The 15695-nt window shown below is 44.4% G+C and overlaps 1 protein-coding gene across 2 annotated transcripts; it reads right to left on the bottom strand.

Annotated features, from left to right (window-relative positions):
• Nucleotides 1-3223: 3223 nt before the first annotated feature.
• On the bottom strand, nt 3224-15491 carry LOC108243082 (E3 ubiquitin-protein ligase RNF38). 2 transcript variants are annotated; one of them, XM_017428299.3, is made up of 12 exons: nt 14183-15491; nt 10816-10868; nt 10522-10703; nt 9681-10089; nt 9229-9369; nt 8950-9138; nt 6866-7027; nt 5909-6009; nt 5499-5580; nt 5280-5401; nt 4847-4946; nt 3224-4235 (listed from the first exon to the last, which is right to left on the bottom strand). In XM_017428299.3, the coding sequence occupies exons 1-12, from the start codon at nt 14481-14483 to the stop codon at nt 4173-4175; spliced, it is 1905 nt and encodes a 634-aa protein (XP_017283788.1). In that variant the 5' UTR covers nt 14484-15491; the 3' UTR covers nt 3224-4172. The 2 variants fall into 2 exon arrangements, with proteins under 2 accessions (XP_017283788.1, XP_017283787.1); XM_017428298.3 differs by having other exon boundaries at nt 3224-4946.
• Nucleotides 15492-15695: the final 204 nt, after the last annotated feature.

Below are 15695 nucleotides of genomic sequence, written 5' to 3'. Positions count from 1 at the left end.
CTAGCTGTAGCAGTGCAGATTGGGGCACTTTAGAATAGTATTTTTAACAGAATAACCATGTAATATGAAACTGGCAGCAATGTGAAGCTTTATAAAATAGCGTTCATGTGACCCATTGGGACATTTCATAGATTTGAGCTGCTTTAAGACGACCCTGCTCAGAGTTAGCTCATCAGTCCAGTCAGATTTAAACTCTACTTCTCCAAACTGAGACCGTCCAAAGAGCTGAGAGGATCTTATTCGTGCCTAATCTTCTCTTAGAACCCCAATTCAAAAGATCTGAACTACTGCTTTAACCTGAAGTTAACAGGTTAAATCACAGCCACCAAAACCTTGACACCGAATCACACATGAGGGACTGGAGTTTAACAAATCAACCAAACACAATGTTTCCAACCAGAACTTTGACCACTGTTGGGTAAAAATCAATCAAAGGAAGGAAAATAAATATATTTGAGCAAGTAGTTCATGAATGTATGCAATATGATGCATTTAAATAAACAAAAGAACAGCATACTGTAATAAATCTGGCTAAAAATCAGTAGTTTTTAAAATAAAACAACTGATTTCTGTCCTGCATAGTCCTCAAGTTTTCTGCTAATTTTACACTCAACAAATGTTAAAACACTATGATGGACTCAAGCGCCTTCAGAGTTTCCAGAACCACAGTCAGGAAATGGCCAATTATGTCTTCCTCAGAAGTTAACAGTTTCGGACAGAACTCCCCCGTCACTTCTGCTTCAGTGCAGCAGAACCAGGTTAAAGGAGTGGGTGGTGATCGCAGCAGAAGCAAAGAGGAGGAGGAGGCTGGAAGAGAAGACGCATAAGTGAAAAGACAGAGGAGAGCAGGAGAAAGTGGTGAGTGCAGAAAGAGAGAGAGGGGAAAAATAAAACGGAGGATGGTGCCGAGAGAGCAAGGTCACAGAAGGACCGAAGTGTTCAAGGAGAGCAGGAAAAGAGGAGATGGAGCAGAAATGCTGCTGGTGTGGAAGCAAAGGGGGGAAAGCTAATAGCTGCAGAAAATGAAAAGAGAAACAGTGACTCATCGGTCTGAGCAAAAAGCTTTTCATTTGCAGTGGTCTCCAATCCTGGTCCTTCAGGGCCACCATCCTGCATGTTTTATTTGTTTCTCTGCTCCAACACAGTTGATCTGAATCAATGGGTGATTAACAGGCTTCTGCAGAACATGAAGAGGTGATTTAACCACTGAATCAGGACTGGAGACCCCTGATTTACAGTGTTTTAGTTTTAGGAAGCGCAAACATCCAACTGGTCAGCGGGCCTGTGGTAACGAGGAGAGATCTCCACGACACAAGGTCAGTCTGGGATTTCTCAAATCCTCCGAGTCAATCAGAACTCACACAGTTCACCAAAATGTAAAGGCCTATTAGGCCTAACCTCCTCCTTGTTTGTCCTCCTTTGGTTATGGGTTGTCTTGGTTATACTAGTTTAGCTTAACCTAATTTTTTCTTGACAGGTTTGCTTTTCTTCATTTTTCATTGCTTTTAAATAAATATTTGAACTATCATCCTTGTGACCTTTTTCATTTGTTTTGTCACAATCCCTGAGCCAGGTAGTGACACAACAAAAAGTAAAATTCAGGTTTTAAAGATGGTGGCACGGAGAGGAGAGGAACACGGTCCTTAGCTCCCTGAGAACTCTGTCACATTCTTCATGGATGTTTTCTGAACACTGCGGACCGCTGGAAAAAAAACAATGACATTTGTGCCTCAAGCAGCCCCAGGCGAGCTGTGCAACAAAACAAAAGCCACTTGTGCAGCAAAGCCTGCAGGTGACGCCTGGCCTTTCGTGCTGTTTGTGCAGCACAGGAGCTGCTGATCAGCAGGAGGGACGGGGCGAGGAGACGAGGACAGTCGGCGAGGAGACAAGGACAGCCGGCGAGGAGACGAGGACAGCCGGCGAGGAGACGAGGACAGCCGGCAAGGAGACGAGTGTCTCCAGAGGAGCTGGGCAGCCTGTCTGCACCAGCTGGATGCTGATTTCTGTCACCGCTGACTTAAAGGGATAGTTAGGGTGTTTTAAAGTGGGGGCTCCGTGGAAAGATTATGAACGATTAATGTCTTACCTGCAGTAGACAGCTCTTTGAACGAGTCCAAACTGTCCACTCAGTCACTTTTTAATAAGACAGCCATTTTGTTGTGGCATTTAATATTGTAACTGCAGTTTTGTTTTTTTGATTTTTCTCTCCATTTCACGGCCTAGAAACTGGTCACACGGTTCTGTTAAAGGAGTGTACACTGCATTGAATAGCGTTTGAATGAACCGCTATAAAATGAGCCCCATTAAGACTAGCCATGAGCTCATCAAGCAGGTCAGCATTAAACTCTAAAATTCTCCAAACTGAGGTTGTTCAAAGTCAAATACAGTTTATAACCTTTCCACAGAACCCCACTATCTGAACTACATCATTTTACAGTCAGAGCATCATGAACAGTATATATATTTCATTAGATCACATAGTAAAGTTTTAAACCAGTGACAACGACTGCTTCTTGTACCTAAAAGGTCTAATCTGATTTAACCTTCTACTTACTATACTGTTCTACTATTAGTTTTCTATATCACTGACAGTTTGTTTTTTCTTAAAAAGGTGCAGAGTGTATTTAATTAGTTAAATAGTTTAATTGACTACGTTACATGTCAGTTAAAGCAGGGACAGGATTCAGAGTCTTGCTCAAGCGAGTTTCAACCCATGAGAACCTCAAATTGACCCTCAGCTTCCTCACACGACACCAGGGCCATTTCCATGGAAACTACTATAATGTCACAAAACTACAGAGTCAACAGCCTTAAAAAAGCCTCACAAGTAGTTTGTATGCAACCACCCTTTACCCTAAACTCAACCTTACAAGTGTCACGTAGTTCCATCTAAATTAGATCCCTCTGCACAAAAAAAAACCTGCAGTGAAAAAAGTTTGACTTCCTTTATGGATCAGTGGGAAAGTCGAAACATGACCCAAGTTGGCCCATTTAGAAAAGCAGCAGCACCTCCCAGTGGTCACTCGTAGGCATTGCACTTTAAGAAATCACCTGGAAATATGAGGCCATCCACAGCAGCATCCTGCAGTGTTGTGTTTAAAAACAACACTTTAAAATCTGACACTAAGAAATGCAGCCGAGTCAGACTTCATCTGCCCCCGGCCTTCTATACAACTCAACACTTACTTTGGGAAAAAAACAAACATAAATACTAAACACAAAGTTTAAAAAGTTCATATCAAGCCTTTTATTTGGTATACATATTCATAGATTTATACAGTATATAGATATACATATATATAGATATATATATGTAACATGTGCCACTGCAAAAATCACAAACTTAATTTTGCTTCTTAAACGGAAGGAAAGGAAAACAGGAACTGCTTTATGTCAGAAGAGTACTTCGAAGTGCTTGTAATGAATGACCGGAATGATGAGGTTAACTGACTGAAGATCTATTATAATAATAATAATAATAATAATAATAATAATAATAATAATAATAATAATAATCAAATCAATCAGACAGGCAACTGAGAACTACAGTGGCAGCATGGACCCTTAGTGTCAAACTAGAAAAAAAGTCTATAACCCCCCCCACACACACACACACACACACGCGCGCTCAGAGTGTGCATACAGACAGTGCATAAACATACAAACGGGAAGAAAAGTCAATCATGACAGCAGAAACTCTCATGTTACGTTTGTCCAGTACAGGACAAAGTAACTCAAACATGTTTTGGGACGTTTGGGACACCCAAATACAGGCATACTGAAAACACAGTCATGTAACGAAGCCCTGCATTACAGAGCTTCACCAACCCCCAGAAATGCTTGCACAGTTGTGGCACATGCAGGTGTGCACACGCTCTCTCTCTCTCACACACACACACACAAACAGTGGGTCATTCTCTGACAGTGAGGACCTTGGTGCATGTACAGAAACGAAAGGAGTGTAGAATTATTTTATGGAAAAAAAAAAAATCAAATCTACAATGCAATAATTTTGAAAATGAGAGACAAGCATGGAGGAGAAGGTGGTGAAGGTAATGTTGAGTGTGTGTGTGTGTGAGAGAGAGAGCGCACACAGATGTGCGTTAATGCACGAGGAGCAGGCAGTGCTGGATGTGTTTGACGGACGGGGAGGGTACGGCTCCCTCCTGTGGTCACTCCGAGTCTCGCTGGACCTCTGAGGCGTCGGCTCGACAAATAGGACACGTCCTGTTGGCCTGAGGACGGACAGAAGACAGCAAATTAGCTTTCAGCACCCGCGTTTTCAGCGACGACGCTCCAAACTTATAAACGACGGCAGGAAGTACACACCGCTCTCCTCCAAAAAGTTTTCTGGATTACTTGTACTGATTTGAAATGTTATGACCCAGGAGGTCAGGAATACTGTGTTATGATTAACACAAGAAGTTTAAACGGCTTTATTGGATTTTTTCCGAGTAGAAATCACAAAGAGACGTTCAACTACTTTAGGTGGTTGTTTCCTGGAGGAGGTTGCTTCATACTTTTGGTGACTAACGCTGAATTTTAGAACATTTGAACAAATCTCTTGCCAAGAAACGCCAATGCAACACCTGAATGTAAAATTTGTTTCGCCTTTCAAAGACCCAAAACCCTACTCAGACGTTTCGATCTACAAAACTTGAGAAAAAATTAAAAAGAACATGAACAAAATGCAAATCCTCAGTCCACAAAGCACCCAACGTACGTTAAACATAGCACACTTAAAAACATGAAGGTAAAATTGTTACTAAATATCGGTAAATGGAAGCTTGTGGAGCTGATGTTGGACACGGTGGCAGTCTCTCGTCCTCGTGTTGTCCTCACTCACCCTCAGCCACTTATCGACACACTTTCCGTGGAACTCGTGGCTGCAGGGCAGGACTCGCAGCAGTTGTCGGGACTCAAAATCACTCATACACACCACACACCTGCAACCAGACCTCTGTTAGCATCATGTGCAGCAACACAAAAAACCTATTGTGTAAACACACTTTTCTTTTCTTTTGGCATGACAAATGAGGCATTCGGGTGACCTGTAACTGAGTTTGACATCGTCATTTAGGGACAATACTCAGAAGAAAACTTGCTTGTTTAGTAAATATTTTTTTGGATGACAAAAGAAAGTCACAAGTGCTGTTACAGCCTGACAGGTAAGCTCAATCAGAAACCTTTTACCTAATAAACTTTAACTAAAGAGCTCCTAATTCTGACTAAATATAAAAAAAACACGAGAATATTTCCCTCTCATCGGCACAACTCACAGTGTTTGTTCAGACTGGTGATTGTTTGGATTAAATCGATAGGAAGGAAGCTGCTCGATGTCTCCCTTGGTCAGTCCTCGGAGTTTGGCCTCTCCCAGGCGCTCGGCGAGATTCAGGAGGGCCTTCGGGGAAGAAAACATCGCCAACGGCATACGAATGAGACGTGTTTAATGAATGAGATGAATTTTTTTTTTAAATAAAAAGGGATGCCAGACAAACCTCGTAGTTCTCCACCTCTCCGTCGTCCACATCCAGCTCCAGGCTGATTGCAGGACCCGTGGGCTGGACTGGCAGCATCGATCTGCGCAGAGATTTTTACAACGTTTCAGACGAGAAGCAGCCGTTTTCTTCAATCACGATAAAAAGTTCTCTCAAGATGAATAAATGATGTCGTCACAGTAAAACCTTTCATCTAAACTATGAGAAATGTCACCACTTTCTATGCATTGGGTTTATTTAAAGCCATTTTAAATCCACATATTTTTTCTAGTATATTCAATTCAGCGCTTTAATTTGGCACTAAAGACATTAAACTGCCTCTTACGCCGTGTGTGTGCGTATCTCAGTATCCCACGTTTTACAACATTGATTCAGTAGATTTCAGTGAGCGAGTTTCCCAGGATACCTACAGGAAGTAAGGCAAGAGGCTGGGGTGGTAAGGCGAAGGTGGAAGCTGCTGCGAACGGTAACGCCGCCCCGGGAGACGCCGAGGGATGAAGTTTGGATAAGACTAGAGGGAGGAGTGACGACAACAACAAATAAAAACAACACGTCAGAAGAATTTCACAGGAATAATAAAACAGGTGCACCCCTCGTTTCTGCCCCGTTTGCTTTCAAGCACCCAGACTTTCATGTATTCTTGTCACGTGGTCTCTGTCCAGTTCCTGTACCTGATGTGCAGTCTGTGCTTATAAAGAAGTGGACAAGAGGAGGACATAAAAAAAGACGTCTCAGTCATTAAAACAAATCTGCAGGAAGTGAACAGTATTTGTATCTTTAGGAAAAACTCCAGCAGAGACCTCACAGATGGAATCATCTTTCAGCTGATCATCTACTTTATGCCAAGTTTTCAGCTAACAGCTCTGTAGAAATCACCTCATTGGAGCTAAAACACCATTTTTATCTGTCAAACTGTGTTATCTTCTTAGTTTCTCATAGTTTCATTGAAAGAAATGGGAACAATTGTGCTTTGGTGAAAGGCTGCGGGCAACAAGGTGCCTAAAAATTTAATTTAAGGTTGTTTTCTTCTATGTGCTGACAGTGGTTCATGTTCTGAGTCTACGAGCCTCTAATGCTGCAGGTTTTAGGTCAGAATTAGGTAGCTTAGAAAAACAAAAAAAAACTTCCTTTGAAAATGGTCAAGTACTGGACCAAATAATGAGTGACAAAGCAACAAAAGGTCCAGTGAAAAACTCCTGAAAGACCTTCAAAAAAAAGGTCTGAAGGACTGTAGATCAAAACCACTTTAAAAGATTATAAGAAATCCTGGCTCCTTGGAAGCAAAAAAAAAAAAAAAAAAAGAGGGATAACTGGAACCTTTTACTCAGTTCTGCGCCTGCTTTAATCTATCTATTTTCTGTGCTCACCACTCCAAAGAACTCCTGTGGCAGAGGATCATGGGAGAGGAAGTGGAGCTGTGTGGAGTGAGGGGCGAGGGCAGGGTGCGCGGCGGGAGAATAATGGAGCCCGGCGCCCAGAGACAAGTGCTCTCCAAGCAGCTCGACGTCATTCTCTATCCTCTGTAAAGGCTGGGGAGACGAGAGGGAGAGAGGGGGGGAGTGGGAAAACGACAATAATTACAAAAAACAAAGTTTACAAAGCTGAACAAGTGTTTTAGTCGCTCGGATTGAAGAAAATGTTTAGATTTGTTCTTGAAATCAGAATAAAAATCTAAGATTGCTTCGTCTTCAGTTCATGAAAGGTTGATTAATAAGAATCAGCAAATTTAGATCAATATTAAACCCAATGAAAAGCAAACAAAAGAAAACCCTCAGCTGTTTCCAGCTTTAAGTTAAAGAGTAGATTTGTTAATTATAAGTTTAACCACAAGCAGCTGACATTACATTCTGTGCAGCCTCCATGAGGAGAGGAGAGAGGGGCAGTGTGGTCTCCTTCCCAGCATGTTTTGACCAAATTCAATCGTCTAAATAAATCTTTCAGCCATGATGACTAAACTAGATTTAACTGGTTTAATGAAGGACTTGAAGCAACTTGTTACCAAAGCGAGACTCAAACGCACGAAGGATGGCTCCTCTTACAGCCTTCATTAAAGAAAAAAAAACAGGTGGGAGTCGCATACGCAACACGTCTGCAAATTTACAAATTAAGAGCAAGAAAACGACACACTCTCCACACTTTCATTGCATTTACAAGCAAATTTACATCTGACAAAGCGGTGCTAATTAGGAGCGCTTGCAGAACACACATGATCGGAAACTAGTTAATTTAACGCTATTAGCAGACGCTTCTCATCGCTCCGTACGATAACGCCACGTACAATTAGACGATTTCTGCAGAAATCATGAAGTCAGGAAAAAATAAATGATGAAAATAAAACAGGACGTACAATAAAAAAATGGTCTTCATTAATTGGCTGATCAAACCGTTTTGCTTCGTTTTCAGACCCGAGACAGCCGTATCTGACACCAGATCAGCTCCGGGTTTAAAAAGGGGAAATGAAAAGTGTTTTGAAGCTAGTATCAATCAAAAGAAAGTCACAAAAAGGTACTTTCAGGGTCTTGCATTAAAAAAAAAAAAAAAAAAAAAATCACACTAATTTTAAATTAATAATAAAAGATTTTTTAAAACTATTAGTGTCTCTTCGTCATTTTCCACTCGGAAGTGACGTGTCCCGAGTCAAACACAGGAACAAGAACAAGGCAGTGAACAGTAAACACGGAAATACCTGCAGGTGAAATGGTTCAGCTTGTTGAAATTAACCGTGTAAACCGATCCGAAACCACAACGGGTGTTTCTTCCTTCAGCTTCCCGAAGGACAAGAACATTTGATGGATGTTAGTTTAGCTCCTGGTGGAAATCACAACCTTAAGTCTGCTGACTGACTGTGGAGTTAACGGTTAGAAGAGGACCAACCTGAAATACAAACCTTCAACAGAAGAACCGCCACCCCGCCGCCTGTCGCTGTTCAGACCGCCACCCACCACCTGTTCCTGTTTGGACACGCCACCTGTCGCAATCCCAACCCACCTTTTGGGGGGGTTTTTTTGGAACCGCAGCCTCTGGCTGTCCGGATGAGGGAACTCCTTGAACTTCCCGTGTGAAATGTGGAGCTTGAGTTCAAGACAGCGTCACTCCAGACCAAAAGAAAGACAAGTTTTCAAACCAGTACTCTTTATAACAAAAACGTCCTTCTCTTCTGCTTCCATTTTCCATGATAAACACTGACAGTAACCTCCCTCAGTGACCTACAGCGGTCTGCCACAGCTGGCTCCGCCTCCGTCACCAACCGAGGACGTAACTCCGCCCACACAGTCACCCCATATTGGGATTTTGACACAAAAAAACTCCAAAAACAAGTCATTAACGTTTTAAATCAGAGAAATGGACCTCTGGATGGGGTTTAATGGAAGCGTTTAACTAAAAGAAAAACATGAAAACGTTTTATTTCATTTCACCTTGAAGAATGCAATCAGTACGATGTCCTACTCACCGATCGGGCCTGCTGAGCCGGGTAGGGTCCAAACTGCGCCGGCTGCGGCAGGTGGGGTGGATGGTGGGAAAGGTGCGTGGGAGGATGGGCGAGGTGAGGAGGGGGAATCAAGAAGGCCGGGTCACTGGAAAGCAATGACGGGAACGGGTAGGGCATGGGCAAATGCTGGACAGAACAAGTCTGAATAACCTGGCAGAGAGACACAGAACGGGTGAGGTTTGGAACAAAATGGTTATCTTAAAGAGAACTGCAAATGAGGTGAAGTGCAGTCCCGCTCACAGGAGGAGGAACACTGCAGACGGGATAATGCTGCCCGCTGAAAACCACCGAGCATGCCGGGATCTGCTGCGGGGCCGAGCAAGGGGGCAGGCCCGGCGGCGCGCCCGGAGGGGACACGGGATACGACACTGGACCTGAACCCTGAATGTGGAGAGCAAACGTGCAGCGTTTCCAACGTGATGCAGACAGGTGATGTGAACAGAACTGAAGCAGATTCTACGGAGAGGATGTCTGGCAGCAAAACAACAATTACAGACTCTTTTTATACACGAACTGTAAAAAACAAGACGTTTCTGGCATTTCCCATAAGAAGTTATATCTTTATCATATGTCAGAACTAACAAAACAACTATATTTTCTCTATTCAGTCATTTAGAATGATCAAAACCTAAATATGGATGACTAACCATCAAAAAACACACACAACCCTCCGACAAAGCAAATAACCCCACCTGCTCCTGAAGGTCCAGGATGCCGCTGCTCTGTTGCTGGGACGGGTGGGGGTGCGGATGCTGCGGATGGGCCCCAGGGTGCAGGAGCCTGGGGGACAGGTTCGGCGACTGGTGAAGGGGCCTCGGGGAGGGGTTTGGGGGATGGTAACCCGGGCGCTCCTCGGGACCGGACCCCAGCCCCCGGGGAGGCGGCTGGCTGTAGGGGGGGTAACCCTGAGGAGGAGCCGGGTGGCGGTAGTTTTCGTCCTGATGGCCCGGGGCGGGGCCGTGGTGGGAGTGAGGGTGGTGGTGGTGGTGACCTGTGGGGGGGTGGTGGTGGTGGTGGTGATTGTTGTTGCCGTTGTAGTGGTGGTGATGGTGGTGGCGGGTCAGACGGTCCCTTCGGCCACGTTGACATCTCATTGGAGGGCTGAGGTGAAAGAAAGAAGGAAGGACTACAGAGCTGAAGGTGATATTTATGAAAAAACAGAGCAACAAACTGCAAAAAGAATGTTTTATTTTAGATCTGACTAAACTGGTGATGCTTAAAGTGAAACAATTAAATAAAATAAAATTAAAAACTATAAATAGGGATGGAAACAAATATAAATCAATTTTATCCTGTCTGTGGAATGAAATGTTGCAGAAATCAGAATATGAGTGAGATGTGAACAAACACCCAAGTTAAAACAGAAAAAAAAACAAGAAAGCTTGGTGTAGGTGCTACTGAGAGGGAGAACAACCTTCACAAACCTGAAACAGGAGGAACATACACGCCTTGTCATTTGTCATAATTGTGTGCATCTAATCTAATTCTTCATTAAAACAACTGATCCGGTGAGTATCTGTGCCACCGACATACCTGCGGCGGTTTCTGACAGGTGTGTGGCACCTTTCAGGCATGTAGTGGGGGTGTGGTCTGCGGTTAGGAGGCAGCTCCCACGGTCGGATGGGAGAGGAAGGCGTGGACGGAGGGGCGGAGCTTAGATCCAACATGGACTGCTGGGAAAGGCGCTGCCGCTTCGGGCTGGGGCTGTCCTCCATCTGTGAAAACGAAGGTGGGGGGGGGTAAGACGGAGTTAACAATGAAACACAAATTCTATTCAAACCAGGAGTGCAGCAGAGAGAACAGGAAGTGATCATCTTTCATCCTTACTTTGTCCCGATCCTCACTGCACACATTATCTGGGTGAAAATGCAGCACACCTCCTGCAGGCCAGAGAAAGAAAAAAAAAAGAAAAGCATAATCAGATAAAAAACAGGGCTGAGGACAACATCAACATCACAAGATATGTGGACATGCTTAGCTAACGAAAGCAGAACACCAAACACAGGTGGCCGGCTGACTTTGATTTTATCTCGCACTTCAAAAATCACCCCGAGTGCCAAAACACACACTTTAATTCGAAGAAATTTCATCGGATTTATAAAAAGGAACAAAAATGTGCTTCTGACAACGCAGACGGCTCCAGTCCTGAGTCTTCAGAGGGGAGTTTCTACTTTGAAAAAAAAAAAAAAAGTCAAATTTACTGCTTTCAACAAAGAGCAGAAAGGAAGCGACCTCTGGAAGACGTCACGGCGAACTCTGGCCGTCTTTGGCTCTCGCAGACAGATCACTCCCTCTGATCTGACATGAAAGGGCCGTTAAGACGCGCAGATGTCAACCATGAAGCATGTCCAACAAACCAGAGCATCTTGTTGGCTTTTGTTCCTTTGTGTGTCTCCAGTTACACCTCACGGGCACTAAGACCTGTGGCACCGTTCACAGAAAGAAAGGTGTCCCGCAATTTCTATCACGAAAAAAAAAAGAATTCAGCTTTTTATTTGCATGGCACCGAATGACGGAGGAGGCGATCATGCTTTTTGCCTGTGCCAGTGTGTGTTAATGTTGGTCTGTTAGCAAAGTATCCCATAAAACCACCGTGAAAACTCGCAATCCTACATTAGACTGAATGACATTATTTGTAAGGATTTAACCAAAACAGCTGGACTGTCATTTCGCAACACAAGATAATCTTAGTCTAAAACTCTGGTGTGAAAGGCAGCGGGTGATATGCATTCCTTCAGCAAACGCTAGGCCTTTAATCACAACTCTGCTTTTGGCTTTTATTAAGTAAATCAAGAGCATGAGCCACGTCAAGAATGGTAAGAAATACAATTGATATTTGCGTATTTAACACTGTTCTAACAACTGAAGCGACACACCAGTGTAACCACTGCGAAAAACACAGCTGTTGCTGAAAAGAAATACTTTAATTTTCTACAATGCCGAAGTGTCCCTGAGCAAAAATAAAGGAGCACTTTTTGCGCCGCAATATAACAAAAAGAACATCACAACAAAGCATTAATGCCATAAATCTAATCTCAGAGAAACAAGCGTTCCCCCATCTGTTTATCTGACGGTCCAGATGTGCAGCCTGGATGCAACATGTGGACAGAGAAGTTTGAGCGGCCGATGATAGATGACCCTAGACTGGCAAAAGGCTCCCCCACTTTTATCAGAAAAAAAAAAAAAGGTTAAAACCTATCAACTTGTGTATTTTTGTTTATTCTGCCGCCGTCACCAAGAAAGGCCCCTTCTGACTCCTTATGAACTTGTCCATGTGATCCATGTGTCCCCCCCCCCCCCAAGAACTAGGTCTGTTAATGCTGATTCATCCCAAGGGGGGGCAAAGGGAGAAGGGGCTTTAGAGCCAGGATGGATGGGTTTCTTTGGCGAGCAGACATGACCTTATTTCCTCAGAGCACAGTTGCTAGGGAGAGACTGACACCGTTTTCCTTCTCATCAGACAATCACGGGAGGCCAGGTAGCAAATTCAAACATGAGCCGGCTTTAAGCGGAAATGTATTCGCCGTCTTTAGCTGAGATACACACGTTGGGCCATTACTTAGAAAAAGAAGAGATGCATTTAAGGAACCGCCAACTATTTATGCAGAAATCCGCCGCTCAAATCGGCAGAGATCAATAAAAAGAATTAGCTGGTTTAGTATGAATCGCTTAAGACGGATTGATTATTAAAGCTACGTTTGAAAGCAGGCAGCTCCACTAGGAAAAAAAAAAAAAAAGAAGAAGTGGAAAACGTGTTAACACCCCTTCATATCCAAACCTGACACACGCGACGCATAAAATGGTGCCAGGAGGCGAAACGTGACGAGATAAACAAGCAAATCAGAAGATTCCCTTCAACAGTTTTTTGTGTACAGACACTTCTTGTGCACACACAGCTGCTAAAAGGAAGACAGAGAACGCTACAACAAGCAACAAATACGTCAAGTTACACAAACTAGACACGTTTCTGTGAGCGTCCCCTCGGTGAGCCTTATTTCAGGTTTCATCAGCAACCTTCTGTCATTCCTTCTCAGAGAACTTTTTACATTTTTTTATTTTGATGGACTCCAAACTGCCAGCGCAAACGAGGTTTTCAAAAATAACAAAAAACCTTTAAATGGTCAGAGGTGGAAAGCTGCTGAATGCTCAAAACAAAAAAAGGTGCAGGTTGACATTAAAACCTGTTTAGCTTGTTAGATTTACTTCTCTTTGAACCGTCTGCTAAAACCCCAAAAATACACTTTTTTTTAAGGAACATTTAAAACTTTGAGCGGGAAGTATTTCAAGACAACTGGAGTTCATGGATGAACGGGTTAATGGTGAACCAAGAGGGATTTGTTTTTTTTCCTATCTGAGGCAGGAAAGATGAAAACTGCTTCCAAGGAAAGGGTTACGTTTCACTTTACAAAGCTTATTTTAAGGCTTCAAATATCACTTTTGATCATAAATGTCATGCATTTAGTCCTGACTGTAGAAGAAGAAGCACAACGAGTCCACATAATGTCCACAAACCAACTTTTAGAAGAATATTTTTGCCAGAATATGTCATGAACCACAGGATGGATTTTCACCAAACTGGATGAACAACCAATTAACTCTTGGAATCAATTCAATTCAAGACGGCAACACAAAAATGGCTCCAACTCAGTCAGTTTCACAAATATTGAGCTAAAATTTGGTGTGATAGTAGCTGAGAGTCATACTCCGAGGGCGACGTCTTGTGATATCGCACGAGGTCGTGCATAACATCATTTTCAAGGTTTGAAGAAAACGCCTATGACTCCCATACTAGATGACCTTAGTTTAAATCTCTGGCATGAAAGACAGCAGGCCTCAAGTTTGTTTTCTTTGACAACAAAAAAAAGAAATGCTCTTTTTTCCAAACCTTCTGGGACACGCACACAAGTCACACATCAGACTTCAACAAAAGCAGCCAGAGCTGAGAATCCATGTTGCCTTATTTTCTTGCAACATGCAGCTGGTCTTGTGTGCATCAGCTGGCAGAGAAAACACCAAGCTTTTAGTTAAAAGCCTCAAAGCCTGATAAGCTGCAAGTGGTCTGCCTGCATCCCTCAGGGGGTGTGTATCCTCTAAATGTGTGTGTGTGTGTGTGTGTGTGTGTGTGTGTGTGTGTGTGTGTGTAATGATGCATGGAGCCGGGCTGCAGGCCCCTGCTCGCTTTAAGCCTGCTTACCAGCCCCGGGGTGTCTGTGAGGCGCGTTGTGGCGCTGCGCCCCCGCGGACAGGTAGCTCCCCGGGCCGTGCTGCTGCTGCTGCTGCTGGGGCGGCTGGGGCTGCTGGGGCTGCTGGCTCTCCGGGTAGCCCCGTCCTGCCCAGCCGGGGTTGCTTTGCGGCTGGTAGCTCAGCCCTCCTCCCCCGCTGGCGCTCATCAGGCTCCCGTTACCGACAGCGCTGCCGCCTCCTCCACCTCCTCCGTTCAGGGCGAAATGATAGAAGCCAGACCGAGACCGTGACCGAGTCCTCGGGGGGTCCATGGCCGGAGAGCCGGGAGAGGAGGGCGGTGGGTGGGTGGATGGATGGATGCACGGATGGATGAAGAGGGGTGGATGTCTGAGGAAGCTCCCTGGTTACTTTCGACGCCGATCGGTTACTTTCGATGCTTTCTGGTGCATTTAAAGGGCTGTTTTAGGGAAGCACAACCATCGGATCTGCATCCGTCTCTGCGGGTAAACTCAACGAAAATGCTCCCTTTTTTAATTAATTACTACTATTATTAATATTCCACGCCAGCAATCATAAACAGATGTTCAATAAACAATACTACAGTTGCACAAAGACACACTCAACCCAAATCTGGTGTCTCTAATCTTAGTTATCAGTGATGTCCTCGTTAAGTCTTTGTTCACAGTGGAAGCTGTCAGGCTCTCCGGCAGCTAAAGAAAAGTGTTTTACAGGCACTGGTCGCAATAACAGGAGTCCTGGTCGAGTTGCGAAGACCTACATTAAAACGCCAGCTCGATTTCGCTGGGTGGTCGCCGTCAAAATAAACAAAATTAAACACTTGAGTCCGTCAACACAAGCGGAGAAGGTGGCTAGCTGCCGAGCGTTAGCAAGTTACCCGGATACTGGTTATAAAACAAAACTTATTAACATAAATTCGTTTGGAAATGACAATTAAGCTGGAATGGCTGGCTACTTCTGCCTGGGTTCGTCATACCCGCTCGATCATTAGCGCAATTTCGATTTGTTTTATTTTATTTTTCTCCCCCCACAGCGAGCCCGAGGCTAACAGGAAGCGAGGTCTACGGGGGAAAACAAGTGAAAACAAGCCGACATTACAACCTAACTGGCGTCGCGCTGAATCCGCGTCGAACCCGGCTCTTCAGCGGACCTACTGTCGGACCGGCTCGACCCGCATGAGGACCAGCAGACGGCCGCCTCGTCCGTCAACCAAACCGGACGGTATTTGTCTAATTTAAATCCCCTCTCGCATTCGCTATCGGGGTGTTTTCTCTGGTCAGCGGGGAGTGGAGCGGAGATCAATCAATGGGAGGCTCGCGTCTCCGCCGAGTCGCGACCAATCGATGGCAGAGGACGATCCGCTCCATAGCGGCGACTTTTCGCGCCGCTGCTCGATGCGAACCGGAAAAAACTCGACGGCATATTTTTCTATTAAACCCCCAAACACCCTCAGCAGCGACGCTGATATATTTAGTAGCGGCGAAAATGGATTTCTCGGCGCGCTT

The sequence above is a fragment of the Kryptolebias marmoratus genome, linkage group LG9, assembly GCF_001649575.2.
Source record: "Kryptolebias marmoratus isolate JLee-2015 linkage group LG9, ASM164957v2, whole genome shotgun sequence".
Taxonomy (NCBI): domain Eukaryota; kingdom Metazoa; phylum Chordata; class Actinopteri; order Cyprinodontiformes; family Rivulidae; genus Kryptolebias; species Kryptolebias marmoratus.
This window is presented reverse-complemented; position numbering and strand designations above follow the sequence as displayed.